The sequence below is a fragment of the Macaca nemestrina genome, chromosome 20 (genome assembly GCF_043159975.1).
Source record: "Macaca nemestrina isolate mMacNem1 chromosome 20, mMacNem.hap1, whole genome shotgun sequence".
NCBI classification, from domain to species: Eukaryota; Metazoa; Chordata; class Mammalia; order Primates; family Cercopithecidae; genus Macaca; species Macaca nemestrina.
The window spans coordinates 16,906,730-16,929,717 of NC_092144.1; the positions used below are offsets into that span (position 1 = coordinate 16,906,730).

The 22,988-nt window shown below is 51.2% G+C and overlaps 1 protein-coding gene across 8 annotated transcripts in view; it reads right to left on the minus strand.

The window, feature by feature from the left end:
• LOC105486735 (unc-13 homolog A) overlaps window positions 1-22,988 on the minus strand; it is a 92,114-nt gene that overhangs the window by 66,058 nt on the left and 3,068 nt on the right. For 7 of the 8 annotated variants that reach the window (XM_071086778.1, XM_071086780.1, XM_071086777.1 and 4 more), the window contains exons 2-7: window positions 13,310-13,339; window positions 11,950-12,049; window positions 9,882-9,999; window positions 5,956-6,079; window positions 3,990-4,063; window positions 1,611-1,665 (exon numbers count right to left, since the gene is read on the minus strand). In XM_071086778.1, coding sequence (XP_070942879.1) covers window positions 1,611-1,665; window positions 3,990-4,063; window positions 5,956-6,079; window positions 9,882-9,999; window positions 11,950-12,049; window positions 13,310-13,339 — 501 coding nt within the window. The remainder of the gene's footprint in view (window positions 1-1,610; window positions 1,666-3,989; window positions 4,064-5,955; window positions 6,080-9,881; window positions 10,000-11,949; window positions 12,050-13,309; window positions 13,340-22,988) is intronic. The other variant, XM_071086775.1, reaches the window with a different exon arrangement.

A 22,988-nucleotide genomic window follows, 5' to 3' on the forward strand; every position in this document is an offset into this window, starting at 1 on the left:
TCGCCCAAACCCAGGAGGCAGAGGCTGCAGTGAGCCAAGATAGTACCATTGCAGTCCAGTCTGGGTGACAGAGGGAGACTCTATCTCCAAAAAAAAAAAAAAAAAAAAAAAAAGAAGAAGAAGAAGAAAAGAAAGTAAATGGAAAGGAGAAGGAGTTGGCTGAAGAGTGAAGTGGGGTTTTGGTGTCAGCAGGTGGGAGCTCTGTCCTGAGGCTATATGATTTGCTGCTACTCCTCCACCACAAAGCAATGGGAAGTCATTTTAAGGAGGGAGACAGCTCTTCCATCCATGAAAAGACCTTGTCTGGATGCATCTGAGTGTCGACAGGGCCCAGGAAGATTAAAAAAATCTTGACAACTGCAGCCTTGATGGAAATAGGAAGAGAAACGTGATCATCATCATCAACAGACAAGGTGCAGTGGAAAGGGAAGCAAAGTTGGAGTCCCTCAGACCTGGTTTCAAATCCTGGCTCTGCCACTTGCCGGGTGTGTGGCCTTAGGTAAATCACATCTCCTCTTGGGCCTCAGTTTCTCCATCTAAGAAAATGGGTTAGTGAAACAGCCTTCATCTGTTGTACGTGTGCCCATTGTACATGTGCTGGCAGGATCTTCTGTCTGTGTCTGTCTGCGCCATCTGACTGTAGGCTGCTCGGGGTTTGTGCTGGCCCCGTGAATAGTTTGTGGAATGAGTTATACGCCCTCATCCAGGATCTGATGAATGGAAAGTGAAGCATCTACGAAGTGTTTTTCATATCTCTAGATGTCCTGGATCCTTCCAACAGCCCTTAGAGGGAGGGGGCTGTCAGATGCACTATTTCAAAGAGAGGGCCCCTAAATATAGAAGAGGGACGCTGGCCTGCCCATGACCACATAGCAAGGTGGGAATCAAGCCCAAGTCTCAGAACTCTCCCTTCCTTCCTTCCTTTCTTCCTTCCTTCCTTCCTTTCTTCCTCCCTGTCTTTCATCAAGCCCAAGTCTCAGAACTCTTCCCTTCCTTCCTTCCTTCCCTCCCTCCCTCTTTCTTTCTTTCTTTTCTTTCTCTCTCTCTCTCTTTCTTTCTCTCTCTCTCTTTCTTTCTTTCTTTCTTTCTTTCTTTCTTTCTTTCTTTCTTTCTTTCTTTCTTTCTTTCTTTCTCTCTTTCTTTCTCTCTCTCTCTCTTTCTTTCTCTTTCTCTTTCCTTCCTTCTTTTTATGAGTCAGAGTCTCGTTCTGTCACCCAGACTGGAGTGCAGTGGCATGACCTTGGCCCACTGCAGATTCTGCCTTCTGGGTTTAAGCAATTCTCCTGCCTCAGCCTCCTGAGTAACTGGGATTACAGGCACCTACCACCATGCCTGTTCAATTTTTTTGTATTTTTAGTAGAGATGGGGTTGTGCCCTGTTGGCCAGGCTGGTCTCGAACTCCTGACCTCGGCCTCCCAAAGTGCTGGGATTACAGGGGTGAGCCACCATGCCTAGCCTCAGAACGCTAATTTCTAATATACTGTAAGTGGACACTGCACTCTCAGGACTTGTATCTCCAGACTGGAGGAGCCTTTAGACAGGACAGTCATGGGGTAGGGGAGGGATGAGTGTTTCAGCTGATGCCCAAGGAAGAATCAAGAGGTACTTACAGCACTGGTTGCTGGGGACAGGCAGAGGTTTGTCTTGCTCATCTTGGAACGAATACTGAAGGGGTGGGGGAAGGAGAAAGGGCTTATCTCAGAGGGGCCAAAGGCCAGGGGACCAGGATAGTCCTCTGTTCCATCCCATCCCGACTTCCCTCTGCCTCCCAAATTCTCTCCCCCACTATGAGAAGGATACAGGGAGTAAGAGAGAAAAGGAGAGAAAGATACACACACACACACACACACACACACACACACACACACAGATGTGAGAGAGAGAGAGAAAGACGGAGACAGAGACAGAGAAAGAGTGAGAAGCAGAGATAGAAAAAGACTAGGGGCCAGGTGCAGTGACTCACACCTGTAATCCCAGCACTTTGGGAGGCCGAGACAGGCAGATCACTTGAGGTCAGGAGTCTGAGACCAGCCTGGCCAACATGGTGAAACCCTGTCTCTCTTAAAAACACAAAAAATTAGCTGGGCGTGGTGGCACGCGCCTGTAAGCCCAGCTGCTTGGGAGGCTGAGGTACGAGATTCACTTAAACCCGGGCGGCGGAGGTTGCAGTGAGCTGAGATTGTGCCGTTGCACTCCAGCCTGGACGACAGAGGGAGGCTCCGTCTCAAACAAACAAACAAACAAACAACTAGGTATATACCCAAAGGAAAAGAAATTGTCCTACCAAAAAGACACATGCACACGTATGTTCATGGCAGTGCTATTCACAACAGCAAAGACATGGAATAAACTTAGGTGCCCATCAATGGTGGATTGGAATTTTTTTTTTTTTTTTTGAGACAGAATCTTGCTCTGTCACCCCGGCTGGAGTGCAGTGGCGTAATCTCGGCTCACTGCAACCTCCTCCCGAGTAGCTGGGATTATAGGCGCATGCCGCCATGCCCAGCTAATTTTTCTATTTTTAGTGGAGACGGTTTCACCATGTTGGCCAGGCTGGTCTTGAACTCCTGACCTCAGGCGATCCTTCCACCTCTGCCTCCCAAAGTGCTGGGATTACAGGCGTGAGCCACCGTGCCCGGCTTGGATTTTCTTTTTGTTTTTTTAATGTGGTACCTATACTCCATGGAGAACTACACAACCATAAAAATGAATTAAATCATGTCCTTTGCACGAACATGGAGGTGGCTGGAGGCCAGTATAAAGCGAATCTATCCAAAAACAGAAAACCAAATCCCACATGTTCTTGCTTATAAGTGCAACCTAAACATTGGGTGCTCATGGACATAAAGATGGAAACAGTAGGCTGGGCACCATGGCTCCCATCTGTAATCCCAGCACTTTGGGAGGCCGAGGTGGGCAGATCATGAGGTTAAGAGATTGAGACTATCCTGGCTAAACAGTGAAACCCCGTCTCTGCTAAAAATACAAAAATTAGCCAGGTGTGGTGGCGCACGCCTATAGTCCCAGCTACTCGGGAGGCCGAGGCAGGAGAATCACTTGAACCCGGGAGGTGGAGGTTGCAGTGAGCCGAGATCGCACCACTGCACTCCAGCCCGGTGACAGAGCGAGACTTTGTCTCAAAAAAGAAAAAAAAAAAAGCGATGGAAACTGTAGATACTGGGAACTCCAGAACAGAGGAAGGAGGGAGTAGGACAAGGGTGAATAAACTACCTGTTGAGTACTGTGTTTACTACTTGAGTAATGCCGTGAAATTCCAAACCTTAGCCATAATGCAATATATTCGTGTAACAAACCTGCACGTGTACCCCTGAATGGAAAATAAATTTTTTATTTTATTATTATTATCTATATTATTATTTTGAGACAGAGCCTTGCTCTGTCGCCCAGGCTGGAGTGCAGTGGCGTGATCTTGGCTCACTGCAACCTCCGCCTCCCAGATTCAAGTGATCCTCCCACGGACCTGGAAAAACAGGCGCCCGCCACCACCCCTAGCTAATTTTTTGTGTTTTTAGTAGAGACGGGGTTTCACCATGTTGGCCAGGCTGGTCTCGAACTCCTGACCTCAAACGATCTGCCCACCACGGCCTTCCAAATTGCTGGGATTACAGGTGTGAGCCACTGAGCCTGGCTAATTTTTTTTTTTTTTTTTTTTAGTAGAGACGGGGTTTCACTGTGTTGGCCAGGCTGATCTTGAACTCCTGACTTCAGGTGATTTGCCCACCTTGGCCCCCCAAAGTGCTGGAATTCCAGGCATGAGCCACTGCGCCTGGCCTCTGCATGTTTCTTGACCCCATCATTGTCTTGAGATTGGACCACATGGGTCATGGACGCAGTCAGGTTAACAAAGTTAGAAACAGAGACGCAGGGAAAGACAAGCTCAGAGAGAAACAGTATCAGTAAGTGAAAATCGTGGGGAGACAGAGACAGAAACAAGGAAAAAAACAGCCCCCTCCCACCGCAACACTCACTTCATCCTGGTCCCGCATAGCGTTGAGCTGCTCCAGCTTCTTGGCCCAGTAGCGAGCCTCCTCTTCCGGAATGTCTGCAAGCAGAGCCGTGTCCGTGAGCCTGGAAGCTCCTCCCTGCCCCTCAGCCTCCATCCTCCAGGCCTACTGAGTTCCAGCCGGGCCCTGGTTTCTGGGGTCTTTGGCAAAGCCTCAGAAGTAGGGGTGGGCGGCCGGGCGCGGTGGCTCAAGCCTGTAATCCCAGCACTTTGGGAGGCCGAGACGGGCGGATCATGAGGTCAGGAGATCGAGACCATCCTGGCTAACACGGTGAAACCCCGTCTCTACTAAAAAATACAAAAAACTAGCCGGGCGAAGTGGCGGGTGCCTGTAGTCCCAGCTACTGGGGGGGCTGAGGCAGGAGAATGGCATGAACCCGAGAGGAGGAGCTTGCAGTGGGCTGAGATCCGGCCACTGCACTCCAGCCTGGGTGACAGAGCAAGACTCCATCTCAAAAAAAAAAAAAAAAAAAAAAGAAGTAGGGGTGGGCTGGTCTGGGGTCTCAAGAGGATGGATGGAGATGAAGGGGAGGTACTGTGGTGTCTCTGATGCCCCTCTTCCCAGAGCTGGATGGAGAATAGTTGGAGGATGAGAGGAGATGGTTCCTAGCCTTTACGAGGGTGGGGAAGCCATTGTTTTTATTTAATTTTTTTAAATTAAAAAAATTTTTTTTTGAGACGGAGTCTCACTCTGTTGCCCAGGCTGGAGTATAGTGGAGCAATCGTGGCTCACTGCAACCTTCGCCTCCCGGGTTCAAGCAATTCTCCTGCCTCCGCCTCCTAAGTAGCTAGGATTCCAGGTATGCGCCACCACGCCTGGCTAATTTTTTGTATTTTGAGGAGAGACAGGGTTTCTCCATGTTGGCCAGGCTGGTCTGAAACTCCTGACGTCAGGTGATCCATCCACCTCAGCCTCTCAAAGTGCTGGGATTACAGGCATGAGCCACCATGCCCATTGTTTTTATTTTTTATTTTTTAGAGACAGGGTCTCACTCTGTCACCCAGGCTGGAGTGCAGTGGCACAATCACAGCTCACTGCAGCCTCAAACTCCTGGGCTCGAGCTATCCTCCCGCCTCAGCCTCCTGAATAGTTGGGACTACAGGCACCTGGTGAATTTCTTTTTCTTTTTTTTTTTTGAGATGGAGTCTCGCTCTGTCATTCAGGCTGGAGTGCAGTGGCGCTATCTCAGCTCACTGCAAGCTCCGCCTCCCAGGTTCACGCCATTCTCCTGCCTTAGCCTCCCGAGTAGCTGGGACTACAGGTGCCCGCCACCAGACCGGCTAATTGTTTTGTATTTTTAGTAGAGACGGGGTTTCACCATGTTAGCCGGGATGGTCTGGATCTCCTGACCTCGTGATCCACCCGCCTCAGCCTCCCAAAGTGCTGGGATTACAGGCGTGAGCCACCTGCGCCCAGCAGCCACCTCGCCTGGTGAATTTTTAACTTTTTCATAGAGATGGGATCTCACTAGATCGCCCAGGCTGGCCTCAAACTCCTGGCCTTAAATGATCCTCCCACCTCAGCCTCCCAAAGTGCTTGGATTACAGGCATGAGACACTGTGCCTGGCCAGCCATGGGTTCTTAGAAGAATGAGGTGGAGAGACTCGAGGTGCTTCCGGAAAGGAAGAGGGGACTATCTGTTCTCAGCCTCTGTCTACATGTCTCTCTGTCTCTCTTTGTCTCTCTCTCTGTCTGTCTCTCCTCCTATCCCCAGCGCACTGTTGCAGCCTTAGGCATCACCAAGGAACCGCCAGGATAGCTCAGCCCTGAGGGCCGTGGGTTTGTGAAACATTTGCAGCTCATTGGGAAGGTACGGGGCCTGGGTCATGGCCTGCACGCAGCAGGTTCAGCCTGTTGACTCTCCTGGAATAGCTGAGTGAGTCCAGAAGTGGGGCCGGGCTGGGTGAATGTCCCGTGCCCGGGTACTCACCTAAGGGCAGCTCAAAGCGCGTGTCCAGGAGGATGCGGTGGAAAGTGGGGTCCTTGGTGCCGCAGATCTCACTGTCTGCCATGATGACCTGGGAGTCCAGTGTCAGCCACTCTCCAGGGCCCTCCTGGAGGTCAGTGGAGGAGGTATGTGGGTCAGGCATCTGCTACGCTGGTCCCTGGGGCCCCTACTCTCACATGAGACATCCCCCTCACCCCTACCCCAAAACAAAAGTTGTGTCTCCTCTCCCTCTTCCTTTCCTTCCTTCCTTCCTTCCTTCCTTCCTTCCTTCCTTCCTTCCTTCCCTCCCTCCTTCTCTCCTTCCTTCCTTCCCTTCTTCCTTCCTCTTTCTCTCCTTCCTTCCTCTTTCTCTCTTTCCTTCCTTCCTTTTTCTCTTTCTTTCTTCTTTCTTTCTCTTTCTTTCCTTCTTTTTTCTTTTCCTCCCTCCCTTCCTTCCTTCCTTCTCTCCTTCCCTCCTTCTCTCCTTCCTTCCTTCCCTCCTTCGTTTCTCTTTCTCTCCTTCCTTCTTCTTTCTTTCTCTTTCTTTCTTTCCTCTTTCTTTCTCTCTCCTTCCTTCCTTCCGTTCTTTCTTTCTCTTTCTTTCTTTCTTTCTTTCTCTCTCTCTCTTTCTTTCTTTCTTTCTTTCTTTCTTTCTTTCTTTCTTTCTTTCTTTCTTTCTTTCTCTCTTTCTTTCTCTCTTTCTTTCTTTCCCTCCCTCCCTCCCTCCCTCCCTCCTTCCCTTCCTTCCTTCTCTTCCTCTCTCTTTCTTTCTTTTTAGAGATGGGGTGTCACTATGTTGCCCAGGCTCATCTCGAACTCCTGGCCTCAACTGATCCTCTTGCCTCAGCCTCCAGTAGCTGGGACTACAGGCACATGCCATTGTGCCTGACTGTGTCCCATGTTACACATGAGGAAACTGCGACTCAGAGAGGAGAAGGTCTCAGTCCAGGGCCACATGGTGAGTCAGGGGAACCCAAAGCAAAGGACCCAGAGGGGGAGCCCCTTGGGGTTATGTAAGGGCAGTCCCAGCCCGGCATGGTCATTCCCCACCCCTGATAAGGGGTTATGAGACTCTGACTTCAGATAAAAACCCTGGAGCCTCCCAGCATCCAGAGAGAAAGTCCCCCAGGACAACGAACCCATTTCCCCTGGCTCAGGAATGTGAGCCTTTGAGCAACTGGGGTTCACCCTGAACCTCAGTTTGTTCATTATTCAAATGGAATGATCTTCGGCGGAATCCACTTTCTACTGCCCCAGGTGACCAGGCCCCCCTCACACTTGAAGGGCCACTGAGGAAATTTTGGGTCTCCCTCAAGGCTTCCTTTTATATATTTAAATTAAAATTAAATTCAATTAAAATTTTTTTGAGACAGGGTCTCACTCTATCACCCAGGCTGGAGTGCAGTGGCGTGATCTCGGCTCACTGCAACCTCCGCTTCCCAGGCTCAAGTGATTCTCCTGACTCAGCCTCCTGAGCTGCTGGGATTACAGGTGTGCGCCAGCACGCCCAGCTAATTTTTTGTATTTTTTAGTAGAGACAGGGTTTCACCATGTTTCCCAGGCTGGTCTACTGAGCTCAGGCAATCCACATGCCTCAGCCTCCCAAAGTGCTGGGATTACAGGTGTGAGCCACCGCGCCCGGCCAAGGCTTCCTTTTAGACTCACTTGCCTAGACTGTTGCAACCATTTCATCCCTCTGCATTCATTCATTCAAACACAGACACTCACTGGCCAGGTGTGGTGCCTCATGCCTATAATCCCAGCACTTCGGGAGGCCAAGGTGGGCGGATCACTTGAGGTCAGGAGTTCAAGATCAGCCTGGCCAACATGGTGAAACACCATCTCTACTAAAAATGCAAAAATTAGCTGGGTGTGGTGGCGGGCACCTGCAATCCCAGCACTTTGGGAGGCCGAGGTGGGCAGATCACTTGAGGTCAGGAGTTCAAGACCAGCCTGCCCAACATGGTGAAACCCCATCTCTACTAAAAATACAAAAATTAGCTGGGTGTGGTGGAGGGTGCCTGTAATCCCAGCTACTCAGGAGGCTGAGGCAGGAGAATCACTTGAGCCAGGGAGGCGGAGGTTGCAGTGAGCCAAGACTGCCATTGCACTCCAGCCTGGTGACAGAGTGAGACTCTGTCTCAAAGTAAAATAAAATAAAATAAAATAAAATAAGATAAAATAAAATAAAATAACGAAACGAACAAACAAAAAACAGTCCCCAGTCCCTCCTCTATGCCTAGTTCATAGTGGATGATGCAAGGGTCCCCAAGAGGCCCCAGCCATCATCACCCTGGCCCCTGAGGAGCCCATAACCCTGGGAAACAAGGCTGGACACAGGCACCCCCAGCCCCATGAGGTCATAGCTAGCCCAGAGGGAGGAAGGAGGACTAAAGGATCCAGAGGGAAGTCAGAGAGGGCTCCCTGGAGGAGGGCACATGGGAATTTAGAGGGTGATGGAAAGGAGGACACTTGAAGCTCAGGGAACACACTATACAAAGGTTCAGAGGCTGCAATCTGGGAGGGGTGGAGGTTGAAGTGTGGGGGAAGATGAGGCTAGTGGGCAGGTGCCATCTGAGGGGCCTCCCAAGGCAGATGGACAGGGGAGGACAGATGAGAGCTCCAGCTAATAAGACCTTCCTGGGGTCAGCATGGAGGGGTTGAGACTTAAGGTCAGGAGGCCAGGGATTGGGCTGTGGGGACAGATGAATAGACATGACCACGGCCCGGTGTGGTGGCTTGCACCTGTAATACCAGCACTTTGGGAGGCTGAGGTGGGTGGATTGCTTGAGCCCAGGAGTTCGAGACCAGCTTGGGCAACATGGCAAAACCTTGTCTCTATTGAAAATACAAAAAAAAAAAAAAAAAAAATGAGTGGGGCGTGGTGGCATGCACCTGCAGTCCCATCTGAGGTGGGAGGATCACTTGAGCCTGGGAAGTCGAGGCTGCAATGGGCCATGATCGTGCCACTGCACTGCAGCCTGGGCAACAGAGTGAGACCCTGTCTCAAAAATAAATAATTAAATTAAAAATAGACATCACTGCTACCTGCTGACCGTGATGCACAGGCTGAGGGGCCAGGGTTGTTACCTAACACTTTCTTATGAGCTGGCGTAACCTTCCTGCTGCTGCCCATCTGGGACACAAAATGCTAATTGCCTACATTACCCCTTTTCTCCTTCCAAGGTAATACATTTTTAGCTGTGCCTAGGGTTGCACTACCTAGGACTACATTTTCCAGTCTAGGACTACATTTCCCAGAATCTCTTGCAGCTAGGTATTGGCCACATGTCTAAGTTCTGGCCAATGAGATGTGCATGAACCACCCCCCTTCTCCCCACCATCACCTTTCTGTGGTTGGAATGAAGATGCAATGGTGAGCCTAAAGCAGCCATTTGGGGCCACAAGGTGGAAGCCACAAGGAGAGAGAGGCAGAGCAAAATGGAAGGTGTATAGGTCCTGGTGACTTTGGAAGGTTCGTGGCAATCTCAAGTGTCTACATTGATGTTGTCGGGGAATTGGAGATAAATGTCCATCTTGGTTTTTTTTTTTTTTTTTTTGAGACGGAGTCTCGCTTTGTCGCCCAGGCTGGAGTGCAGTGGCCGGATCTCAGCTCACTGCAAGCCCCGCCTCCCAGGTTTACGCCATTCTCCTGCCTCAGCCTCCCGAGTAGCTGGGACTACAGGCGCCCACCACCTCGCCCGGCTAGTTTTTTTTGTATTTTTAGTAGAGACGGGGTTTCACCATATTAGCCAGGATGGTCTCGATCTCCTGACCTCGTGATCCGCCCGTCTCGGCCTCCCAAAGTGCTGGGATTACAGGCTTGAGCCACCGCGCCCGGCCTAAATGTCCATCTTGTTTAGCCCACTGGTCTCTGGGCTTCTGCAAGGCACTCGTCCTTCCTCACCCTCAGGCCACCCGCCACTCACCTCATTGGACTGGCGGATGGTCCGCAGTGGGATCCACACAGTGCCCACCATTGTGTCCCAGATGAGACCTTTGTTCCACACCTCCACTGTCAGTCCCAAATCCAGACGGTTAATCTCGCTGCGGAAAAAGGAGAAGGGGCATCGAGGGAGCAGGAGGGAGGAAACGAGGGCCCAGAGAGGTTAGTTCATTCACCTGAGAACATACAGCATACTGCAATTCAAACCTAGGCTTGGGAGTGTCCTAGGTGGTAGGGTAACATGGTGGTTCTTATTTTATAGAGGGGAAACTGAGACCGGGGTGGGAAGTTAAGAGCTCGGGGTATCACAAAAGAACAAGGATTCAAAGCCGGGAAGGACGGCTTGGGAACAGATGTTAGACCTCGCCTGCACCTTCATCTTTCTGAGCCCTTCCTTGGCCCTCCAACCCTGATCATGCTGGGTAAGTGAGAAAGAGGCTCAAATACCCTCCGTAGCTCCCTTTACCCCCAGGATAGGGACATTGGGGGCACCTCTGTCCTTCGCAGTGTCATCTCCATCTAATGAGGTGAGGACACAATCCCACCTCCAAGCACTTTCCCTGCAGGCCTCGCCCTAGACATATGTGGATTCAGGGGAGCAGGAAACTTAGTGAAATGTGAGATTCACTGAATTTACAGTTCACCAAAGATTTATCTTAAGGAATGTATTTTTAAAATATGTCCGGGCGCGGTGGCTCACGCCTGTAATCCCAGCACTTTGGGAGGCCGCGACAGGTGGATCACCCGAGGTTGGGAGTTCAAGACCTGCCTGACCAACATGGAGAAACCCCGTTTCCACTAAAAATTCAAAATCAGGCCAGGTGCGGTGGCTCATGCCTGTAATCCCAGCACTTTGGGAGGCTGAGGCGGGCGGATCACGAGGTCAGAAGATCGAGACCATCCTGGCTAACACGGTGAAACCCCATCTCTACTAAAAATACAAAAAATTAGCCAGGCGTGGTGGCGGGCACCTGTGGTCCCGGCTGCTCGGGATACTGAGGCAGGAGAATGGCGTGAACCCGGGAGGCGGAGTTTGCAGTGAGCCGAGATCGCACCACCGCACTCCAGCCTGGGGGACAGAGCGAGACTCTGTCTCAGACAAAAAAAAAAAAAGGAAAAAAATCTGTTGGCCAGGCGCAGTGGCTCACGTCTGTAATCCCAGCACCTTGGGAGGCTGAGGTGGGCGGATCACATGAGTCCAGGAGTTTGAGACTAGCCTGGCCACCATAGGGAAACACCATCTCTACTTAAAACACAAAAATTAGCTGGGTGTGGTGGCACACGCTTGTAATCTCAGCTACTTGGGAGACTGAGGCAGGAGGATCACTTGAATCTGGGAGGTGGAGGTTGAAGTGAGCCGAGATCACGCCACTGTACTCCAGCCTGGGCAACAGAGTGAGGCTCTGCCTCAAAACAAACAAACAAACAAAACTGGTGGCAAGGCCTGGGAAGGCATGATGGCTTGAAGTTGTAGCTCGGGGGGTGGTGGTCAGGGAGGGCTTCACTGAGGAGGTGACACAAGCTGAGACCTGAAGGAGAAGAGCCAGCTGGGGACAGGAAAGTAAGTGCAAGGGCCCTGGGGCAAGAACGAGCTGGGAGGTGTTGGAGACAAGGGGCAGAAGTGGGTGTGGCTGGGGCAGGTGAGGGAGACAGAGCGAGAAGCTGGTGGGAAGTGCGGGGAAGGCGGGGGGTTTTATGGTGAGGTCGATGAGCCATGGACAAGTTTGGAACATGGGAGCGACAGGATGTGATTTGCAGTTTTAAAAATATTCCCCTGGCTGCCTGGAGAACAGATTGTAGGAGGTGGATGGCACAGGAGGCCAGGGCGGAGGCTGGCGGGCAGCGGGGACTTGGCTGGTGGCCACGGAGACCAAGGGAAGGGATTGGATTGGGGATGTGCTTTGGAGGCGAGGGTGATAAGGTGCACATGGGAAGAGGGAGGACAGAGGGGAGTCGCCCGGGATTCCCTGGTGTCCAGCTCTGCCCTGAGGGGCCAGCGAGGTGCTGGGCTGTGCCAGGGGCCCAGGTCATGCCAGACACTGCAGACTCACAACATGAAATCCTGCTCCCAGCTGGGCTGGCTGCCCCGCACCGCGATGGTCGTGCTCTTGACATTCTGAACTTTCAGGGTCACGTACGTGTTGAATTTCTCTGTGGCAGTGAGAGCAGCAGTCAGCGCTGGGGCTCAGGGACTCTCCAATGCCCTTCCCAAGCTCTAGATGATCTGCTATGATCTCTTCGGGAATTTCTGGGCCACTCACCCCCTAACCCACAACCCTAACCCTCAGGGCACAAGGGAGGGGCCTCAGTGCCGGGAGACGTGGAATTTTGGGATACTTCATCCAGCTGCTTCGAAATGAGTTTTCGGCTAAAAAGACTGAGGTCCCAGAAAAGGGGAACAACATTGACCGTAAGAAACCCCCTTGGCAGGCCGGGCACGGTGGCTCGCGCCTGTAATCCCAGCACTTTGGGAGGTCAAGGCGGGAGGATTGCTTGAGCCCAGGAGTTCGAGACCAGCTTGGGCAACTTGGCAAAACCCTATCCCTACTAAAAATACAAAAAATAATTAGCTGGGTAGAGTGGCACCCACCTGTGGTCCCAGCTACTTAGGAGGCTGAGGTGGGAGGATCGCTTGAGCCTGGGAGGTTGAGGCTGTAGTAAGGCATGATTGCACCACTGCACTCCAGCCTCAAAAAATAAAAATTTAAAATAAAAATAATAATAATACAAAAAAGGCAGGGCAAGGTAGCTCACGCCTGCAATCCCAGCACTTTGGGAGGCCAAGGCGGGCGGATTAAGATCAGAAGTTTGAGACTAGCCTGGCCAACATGGCGAAACCCCATCTCTACTAAAAATAAAAAAAATAGCTGGGCGTGGTAGAAGGCGCCTGTAATCCCAGCTACTTGGGAGGCTGAGGCAGGAGAATCGCTGCTTTAACCTGGAGGCAGAGTTTGCAGTGAGCTGAGATCACACCACTGCACTCCAACAGAAGGAGACTCTGTCTCAAAAAAAAAAAAAAAAAAAAAAAAAAGAAGAAGAAGAAGGAAAGAAAAGAAAGAAACTCCTTTCGCCTCTCAGCTTCATTTTTCCCACCTGTAGCCCCATCTAAGAGTCCCCATTCTGCCTCTTAGGACCCTGGGAAGAGCCATTGGCTCAGGGCAAGCCCCACCCCTTACAGAGTCTCCAAGGATGGCTGGGGAGACCCGCGGACCCCCATACAAACTGCAGGGACCCCAGGCCAAGGGCTGCCCCTCCCCCTATTTAATCCTCTGACCCCTCTCCTGATGCTCCGAAGACATAAAGCCCAAGTCTAAGTCTGGGCTGGGACCCCCTCCCCAGTTTCTCCAAGAGACAGACAGACAGACAGACAGACAGACAACACCGGACAGGACAGCAAAAGAAGCTACTTACCTTGGGCACCATCAAACTTGGCTTTTTTGACTGTGGAGAGAGACAGAGATAGGGAAGGGAGACGGGAGAGATGTGGGGAAAAGAAAGGCAAAGATACAGAGAGATTCAGAGACACATCAAGATAGAGACATAAGGAGAGAGACACAGAGGAGAGACAGGCAAAGATAAAAAGCAAAAGAGACAGATGTTAAAAAAGATAAAGATAGAAACAATGTCAGAGACAGAGACAAGGGGAGGAGGAGAGGTAGGAAAGAGGAGGCAGGGATGAGAGGGAGAGAGAGAAGCCATCAGACAGATGAGCACAGGCAACCCTAGAATGGAAGGAAATTTGGACACTGAGAGCATTCCCTACCTGTCCCCTCCCTGCATCCCCTGTCCTCATCAAATTCCCCAAGCTCCCAACTAGCTGTGCCTTTACCCACAATTGAACAAGATTAGAAAGAAAGAGCTGGGCAGATGGTGGGAAAGGCCTCCTACAGGAAGCCCTCCAGGATTGCCCCAGAAGAAGAGGGGAAGTTGAGGAGGTGGAGAGGAAGAAGGCGAGGATAAAGACAATCTCTGATAACTCCACCAGCCCTGTCAGGTCAGCAAGACCTCTCCCTCAATTGTCCAGCTCAGTCTGCGATGTCAAATGCTCCTAGGGTTTGGGAAAGCCTCAAAGAAGGCTGGGTGAGGTGGAACGTAGCAACCCAGAGAGCTGGCTGTCAAAATGCTTGTGGAGGGCAAGGCGCGGTGGCTTACACCTATAACCCTAGCACTTTGGGAGGCTGAAGCAGCTGGATCACCTGAGGTCAGGAGTTCGAGACCAACCCGGCCAGTATGGTGAAACCCTGTCTCTACTAAAAATACAAAAATTAGCCAGGTGTGGTGGTGGGCGCCAATAGTCTCAGCTACTCGGGAGGCTGAGGCAGGAGAATCACTTGAACCCAGGAGGTGGAGGTTGCAGTGAGCCAAGATCATGCCACTGCACTCCAGCCTGGGCAACAGAGTGAGACTCTCTCAAAAACAACCAAAAGTAATGCACATGGAGACACCCGGGTCCTGGCTGGAGGGTTGACAGAGATCGTCCAGCCCCACTTGCTTGTGGGAAGTGCAACCTGAATATATGTCAGGCACCGCCCCCCGCCCCCGCCGAGGTCCAGTCTTCTCACATTTCACATAATCCCACAGCCCCAAGAGATTCATAAGCCATTTCACCCCATCCTGGCTCTTCTCAACGGGTATTCAGTTTCCACTGCCAACACCTCTCACACCTTGCTTTTGTCCTCCACATCTTTTTCCTCCACTAATTCTCTACTCCCACCCCCAATCTTCTCCCACACTGAGCTCTTCCCTCCTTTTCCTTTATTTTTTTCTTTTTCTTTTTCTTTCTTTTTTTTTGTTTTTTTTGATGGACCGAGTCTTGCTCTGTTGCCCAGGCTGGAGTACAGTGGTGCCATCTCAGCTCATTGCAACTTCTACCTCCCAGGTTCAAGCAATTTAGCTGGGACTACGGGCCAGCTAATTTTTGTATTTTTTAGTGGAGACTGGGTCTCACTATATGTTGGCCAGGCTGATCTCGAACTCCTGACCTCAGATGATCTGTCTGCCTTGGCCTCCCAAAGTGCTGGGATGACAGGCGTGAGCCACCGCACCTGCCCCTTTTGTTTCTTCCCTCTTTTCTTCTCCCTTTTTCCTTTTCAAACTAGTGTCTTTGTTTGTGTAGGCAGTGCATGCACATGTTGTAAAATCCAAAACAACCAAAAGATTAGACACCGAGAATAAAGCTCTTTCCATCCCAGCTCTTCGTCTCCCTCCCAGATGCAATCAACGTTGGCAGTTCCTTGTACCACTGGAGATGGTCCATGCGTCGGCAATCATACCCACGTTCGTCTTGCTTGATTTCCAAGACAAATGGCAGCATTTGACACCCACTGTTCTAATCCTTCATGTTTTTTCAGTATGTCTTGAAGAGTGTGTACTAGCGAGCTGAAGGATAAATTCCTAGAAACAGAATTGTGTTTCTATGGGCAGATGTCACAGCCTCCCATCCCGGGTTTGTATCTCTGTCCTCATCTCTTGAATTTCTGTCTCACAAAAGGCACCTGAGTGGAGCCAGTGAAGAGATAATTCTCATGAAGAGCGGGGGAAGTGTGATGGCCCTAAACACATGTCAGTGAAGACTGTCTGTTCCTGGCCAGGCGCGGTGGCTCATGCCTGTAATCCCAGCACTTTGGGAGGCCAAGGCAGGCGGATCACTTAACGTCAGGAGTTCGAGTCCAGCCTGAACAACATGGGGAAACCTCGTCTATCCTAAAACTACAAAAATTAGCCGGGCGTGGTGGCACGCACCTGTAATACCAGCTACTCGGGAAGCTGAGGCGGGAGAATCGCTTGAATCTGGAAGGCAGAGGTTGCAGTGAGCCGAGACTGTGCAACTGCACTGCAGCCCTTGGCTGGGCCTTGAGAGAGGTGAGTGCTGGTTTGAGCTGGGTTCAGATTCCAGAGCTGTGTGACTGTAGGCAAGTGAATCCCTCTCTCTGGTTCATCTCAGTTTGGTTCCATCTCTGTCTTTTTTTTTTTTTTTTTTTCTAGGTCTGGTTTTCTCTCTCACATCCTCAGCTCCACCTAACCCCCAGGGAGCGCACCCACCCAGCACCTCACCCCTGGGACTGAAAGAGGCTCAGGAACACTCAGGAATGTGCCCAGCAGGAGCTTTGGGCCAGGCTCCTGGAGGAGGTCCAGTCTGGAGGGGTGGGAACTCTCTGTGAAAGGGGTGGGCAGGGGAAGGGGCAGGAGGGAGAATGGTGACGGGGTTGGGGGTGGAGGGGACGCTGACAGAGGCTGAGAAAGGCACCATAGCTGGAGGGACTCATATAGGGAGAGGAGAGAGGAAGAAATGATGGGCGTGAAAGCAAGAGAGGAGAGTCTGGACAGATGGAGAGAAATAGAGACACAAGGAGACAGCGAGAGCACCAGGCATAGAGGCACATGCCTGTAATCCCAGCTACTAGGGAGGCTAAGGCAGAAGGATCCCTTGAGCCCAGGAGTTCAAGACCAGCCTAGCCAATGTCGTAAGATCCCATGTCTAAAAATAATAATTTAAAAGAGAGAAAGAGGCCAGGCATGGTGGCCCACACCTGTAATCCCAGCACTTTGAGCCTGTGGTGGGTGGATCACATGAGGTCAGGAGTTCGAGACCAGCCTGGGCAACATGGTGAAATCCTGTCTTTACTAAAAATACAAAAATCAGCTGGGCGTGGTGGTGCACGCCTGTAGTCCCAGCTACTCGGGAGGCTGAGGCAGGAGAATCACTTGAACCCGGGAGGTGGAGGTTGCAGTGAGCCAAAATCGTACCACTGCGCTCCAGCTTGGGTGACAGAGCGAGACTCTTGTCTCCAAAAAATAAAATAAAATAAAATAAAATAATATTATTTATTATTATTAATAAAAGAGAGAGAGGGAAAGATTTCCACTGGGGGGGCACGCAGGTGGAGGAGACACTGGGGAGAGGAGAGGCAGTTGGGGGAGAAGGGTGGGGATGCGTATGGGGATGGGAAAGTGACAGGCTCTGGGGGGGCCTCACTGGGGTCTAGCCTGAGCTGGGCTCACTTGAAGTTCCTCCAACTGTGCCCCGTTTTATAAACCATGGATTTAGGCTCAGAGGGGAGCCCAGTAGCTCCTTGATCTTTTCTGTGTGTGTGAGCCTCTCTCTGTTTCCCCATCCCTGTCTCTCATCTCCCTCCTCCCTGTTCTATTTCTCTCCACTCTGGTCGACTTCTTTTCCTCTCTGTTCTCCCCTTCTCTCTCTGACTGTCTCTGCCCTTCTTGTGCCCCTCCCTTGGTCAATTGGCTCCTCTTCCCTAAGCCTCAGCTCCTTCCCGCAGCCTCTCTTGGCTGGAGGGGAATGATCTCCGTTGGGGTCCTCAGGCAGTGGGGGACCGGCTGAAGGGCTGTACCCTCTGACAGCTGAAGCCAGGCTCCGGCCCTTAGCGCCCTGCCCAGGTCCAGGGTGAGGACATCCACGATTTTTCATCGCTGGGGCTCCGAGTGGGAGAGGGGTCTCAGAGGGAAAAGGGGACAGGGAAGGGGGCCGAGAGTGGAGAGAGGGTCCTCAGGAGGGAAGGGGGTTCGCGGTGGGGGAGGGGATTCGGGAAAGGGGATAGGCGCAGAGAGGAGGGTGGTCTCAGGGGGAGGGGCTTGGAGGAGGAAGGGTGCTCAGAGAAGGAACCGACTCTCTCTCCCCGTCTTCCCCGGTCAGTAAATGGTCCCTGAGTCACCGTCTTCGTCGTCATATCCCGCCACCTCCCCGCCCGCGCCGGGTTGCGGTATCAGGGTCAGCGGGGCGGAAGCACCACCCTTCCCCAGCTGGCTCCAGCGGGCTTCGGGTCACACGCACGAGGCTATTTATAGCGTGGGCGCGCGGAGGGCGTGGGCGGCGCGCCGGCGGGCAGGGGGGCGGGGACGAGGGGGGTGCCCACTGCCGTCCCCAGCGACGAGCGGGTGAAGACACCGCGTCATGCGGCCTCAAAGGTCTTTGGGGCCCCCCAGCAGCGCTGACTGATGAATGTAGTGGCTGAACCCGGGAGGCTGAAGCAGGAGTTCAGGCTGCGGGACACCCCTGCAGCCTGGCTCGGCGCCTCAGTTTCTGCATCTGGAAAATGGGGAGACAGAGTGGCTGACCTCCCTTCCCTCTTCTTTCTCCTCCTCTTCTTCCCTCCTCTTCTTCCCTCACCCCTTCTGCAGAATCATGATTGTAGTGTCGTATATACTACTATTATTATTACTGGTATCATTACTGTTTTTATTATTTGGTTGTGTTCTAAAGGTGTCTCTGCCCTGGATTCTAGGATTTGAACACCCTGGATTCTTTTCTTTTTCTTTCTTTTCTCTCCTTTTTTTTTTTTTTTTTTTTTTTTTTTTTTTTTTTTTTTTTTTAGACAGGGTTTCTGTCGGTTGCCCAGACTCCAGGCTGGAGGGCAGTGGTGTGATGATCATGGCTCACTACAGCCTCGACCTCCCAGGCTCAAGCAATCCTCCCCACTCAACCTCCCGAGTAACACAGACTGCAGGTGCGCACCACCATGCTTGGCTATTCCTTTTTATTTTATTTATTTTATTTTTTTGTAGAGATGGGGTCTTACTATGTTGCCATGGCTGGTTTCAAGGCTCAAGCGATCTTCCCACCTCGGCCTCCCAAAGTGTAGGAATTACAGGCATGAACCACATGGCTGATTGACCCTGATTCTAATTAAGGGGGACTCCAGGGACTCTTGGGGGCACTCGTTCCCTGACCTGCCACGTGGAATGGGGTGGGGAGACAGGAGGTGGAGATCCAGCTGTCTAGGGCTTCTGAAAGCCCACCCACCCCAGGATTAGCTTGAGGGAGGGGAGGAAGCGTAGAGAATCCAGAAATAGATTCTAGGAGATTTGATCGTTTTGTGTGTGATGTTGGTGGAGGGCATTTCAGCGGGAGATGGATGGGCTTTAGGATAAAAGACCTCAGCTCTGCTGGTTTCGCATCTGGGAGAGACTAAATGAGGACCCTTATCCTCCGTTGACACAAATAGACCAGAGCCAGACTGAGCCTTCAGTGTAAAAAACACCAAGAACATGGAGTTCCAGAGAGCTTCAGGAATCAGGAATTTCTGTGTGTGTTGTTTACCATGTACCACTTAGAACTAGGCCTAGCCTATAGTAGGTGCTCATTAAATAGTAATTCATGGAAGGAATGACGTCACCTCCTCCAGCAGCCCTGGGAGGTTGAGCTAAGAGCTGTCCCCCAGTGGCCCCGGCAGGCGCTGTCCACGGTGCTGAATGCTCGGTCCCCGCCCTTGTACCCTCAATGAACTTGGCTCCCTCCTGCGAGTGGACCTGGGGAAGTCTCTTGGAGCGCTCCTCAGGCCGCAGAATGCAGTGGACTCTCGGAAATGTCCTACACTTAGAACCGCCTTCCAGAAAGCTTTTAGTCCCCATTAATGAAAACATCATCACTGATTTTTTTTTTTTTTTTTTTTTTTTTTTTTTTTTTTTTTTTTGAGAAGGAGTCTCACTCTGTAGCCCAAGCTGGAGTGCAGTGGCGCGATCTCGGCTCACTGCAAACTCCACCTTCGGGGCTTCAGCGATTCTCGTGCCTCAGCCCCCTGAAAGGCTGGGACTATAGGCGCGCGCCACCATACCCAGCTAATTTTTTTGTATTTTAGTAGAGATGGGGTTTCACCATGTTGCCCAGGGTAGTCTTGAACTCCTGAGCTCAGGCGATCCGCCCGCCTCGGCCTCCCAAAGTGCTGCGATTACAGGCGTAAGCCACCGTGCCCGGCCCATCATTGATTTTTCATGTCTTTTGCTCATGATTATTGGGCCTTCCCGTAGGCTGGGCGTCGTGCCAAGGGCTCTGCAAGCCTCATTGGAGAGTTCTGGCAAACATAGATGGTGGGTGTTACTCCTGTGCCCATTCCACAGATAAGCACAGCAAGGAATGCAGAGGATGTAGGACTTGTCAGGAAGTGGTGGACTTAGGAATTCACACTCAGGCGTGCTGGACCCAGAATGCCCTTATTGGCACCTTGCAGAAGAGGTTCATTGTGTGTGGAAGAAAAGTGAGGCCAGGTTAGGGAAAGGGTTAGGCTGCAGTCCTGAAGATGCAACTCTGGAGGGCATCCCACGAGGACGGTAGAAGCTAAGACCTAGATGCAGCTCCTCCTACCTGGAGGGTATCAGAGACTGAGTAGCCAGGAACAGAGGGATGTGTGAAGGCTTCTTAGGCAAGGGGCAGGGGAACAGCACCGATGAATGGAGAGATTGTGACATGTCTGTTTACTAGATGCATGAAAGAAGAAAGCAATCCTGACTGGGCACGGTGGCTCATGCCTGTAATCCCAGCACTTTGGGAGGCCAAGGCAGGTAGATCACTTGACAATCAGGAGTTTGAAGCCAGCCTGGCCAACATGGTGAAACTCCATTTCCACTAAAAATACAAAAAATTAGCTGGGCATGGTGTTGGGCATCTGTAATCCCAGCTACTCGGGAGGCTGAGACAGGAGAATTGCTTGAACCCAGGAGGCGGAGGTTACAGTGAACTGAAATTGTGCCACTGCACTCCAGCTTGGACATCAGAGCCAGACTCTCTCTTAAATAAATAAATAAATAAATAAATAAATAAATAAATAAATAGAAGGAGGCTATCCCAGGGCAGATCCTCACCCCACAGAAGGGACTTGGCTGTCTCCCAGGTCCTGGGGGCTGACAGAAGGCTCAACCTTCTTCTGCCAACCCCAGTAGGCTCTGGAGTCAGTCAGCTCCACCTCTGGCTTTGTTACACCAGGCAAGTTGTTTTTTTTTTGTTTTTGTTTTTGTTTTTGTTTTTGTTTTTGAGACGGAGTCTCGCTCTGTCACCCAGGCTGGAGTGCAGTGGCCAGATCTCAGCTCACTGCAAGCTCCGCCTCCCGGGTTCACGCCATTCTCCTGCCTCAGCCTCCCGAGTAGCTGGGACTACAGGCGCCTGCCACCTCGCCCGGCTAAGTTTTTGTATTTTTTAGTAGAGACGGGGTTTCACTGTGTTACCCAGGATGGTCTCGATCTCCTGACCTCGTGATCCGCCCGTCTCGGCCTCCCAAAGTGCTGGGATTACAGGCTTGAGCCACCGCGCCCGGCCCAGGCAAGTTGTTAAAGCTCCCTGAGTCTCAGTTTTCCTCATCTGTACAATAGGGCTACTGTGAGAGTTAAAGAGGGCATGGACATAAAAATCCTCAACATTGTGCCTATGAAATGCTGGGCCAGGCACAGTGGCTCCAGCCTGTAATCCCAGCACACTGGGAGGCCAAGGCAGGAGGATCACTTGAAGTCAGGAGTTCGAGACCAGCTTGGCCACTAGAGATGTATTTGTATTTTTAGTAGAAATGAGAAACCCCATCTCTACTAAAAATACAAAAATTAGCTGGGCGTGGTGGCACATGCCTGTAATCCCAGCTACTTGGGAGGCTGAGGCAGGAGAATCGCTTGAACCCAGAAGGTGGAGGTTTCAGTGAGCCGAGATCACACCACTGCATTCCAGCCTGGGTGACACAGTGAGACTGTCTCTAAAAAACAAAACAAACAAACAAACAAAAGCTGGATAAATGGAGTTTGTTGTTGATATTATTGTAAGTTGTGAAGCAAACCTGCCCTCACCTAAATTCACTGATTTGTTCATGTCATTTATTCATAAAATGTTTATAGAGCCTTTAAAACATCAGTTGGTATGGTGGCTCACACCTGTAATCCTAGCACTTTGGGAAGCTGAGGAGGGCGAATCACTTGAGCCCAGGAGTTCAAGACCAGCCTGGACAACAGGGCAAAACCCTGTTTCTGCAAAAAATAAAAAAATAAAAATAAAAGTTAGCCGGGTGTGGTGGTGCATGCCTGTAGTCCCAGCTACTTGGGAGGCTGAGGCGGGAGGATCGCTTGAGCCCTGGAGGTCAAGGCTGCAGCAAGCTGAGATCGTGCCACTGCACTGCAGCCTGAGTAACAAGTTTTGAGTGAGACTCTGTCTCAAAACAAAACAAAACATCAAGTGGTCTGTGCAAAATGCTGTGAAGCACATAGGAAGATCTGGAACTGACCTTTCACACCACCATGGTTTTGCTCATGCTGTTCCCTCCACCCAGAGCATCATCTCCCTCCTGCTAATCTCTCCCTCATCACATCTTCTGAGACTCAAATAAATGGTGGTGGTGGTGCAATCAGGGCAGGCTTCCCAGAGGAAGAGAGCCCTGGATACCCCACTCCTCAGCTCCCTTAGCCCTCCCTCACCTCTTTCATTCTAACTCCATAGGAGGTGCATGGGTGGTGAATAGGAATAGGGTTGGGTCCCCAGAGCCAGGAACAGTGGCTGGCATACAGTTGATGCTCAATTAATGCTTGTTGCATAAATAAAATGAGTGACTCCACGAAGGAACCAGGTAGCATTTGCCATTCACAGCCTCAGGATCCTGCCAGGACCTCGCGAGTGGATTAAAATGTTGGGGAGCAGCGGGACTCCACGTGGATAAGTAAATGAAGGGGGCAAAAATAAGGCCCATGAATCATACAGGGTGGTCTGCTATGTGTTGGTGCTGGGTGTATACACAAGAGCTTGCATTTGCCTATACTTGCTTGGATATTTGCAGCAGTAGTTGGCTTATCTTACCAGAGCAGGCAGGCGCCTGCCTGTACATGGATATGAGCGTGCATGTGTGCAGGGTATGTGCACCATTTCAGTGCAGGTGGGAGTCTGCACATGTGTGTCTGGGAGTGGGGTGTCACTACATCAGAGACACACTGGTGTGTGTGAGCTTGTGGGTGATAGGTGGAAAACACACATATTGATGTTTGCACGTGTACATGGATGCAGTTCTGTGGCAGCTGTATTTGTTTATATGCATACATGTATGCACTTGTGTGCAATGAAATACTCAAATGTGTATTTACTTGTATGCATCATCATCCACTTGTTGAAAGGGGGTGGTTTGAATGTCCAGGCAAGTGTTGTCATGTGCGTACACACATGGCTTTGACATATGCTTATATGAATATATGTGTGCTTCATGGGGTTGGGGACCTTAACAGATATTTATGGGTACATGTCTGAGCGTTAGGACATGAGTGAATCTCTTTTTTTGAGACAGAGTCTCACTCTGTTGCCCAGGCTGGAGTACAGTGGCAGGATCTCAGCTCACTGCAG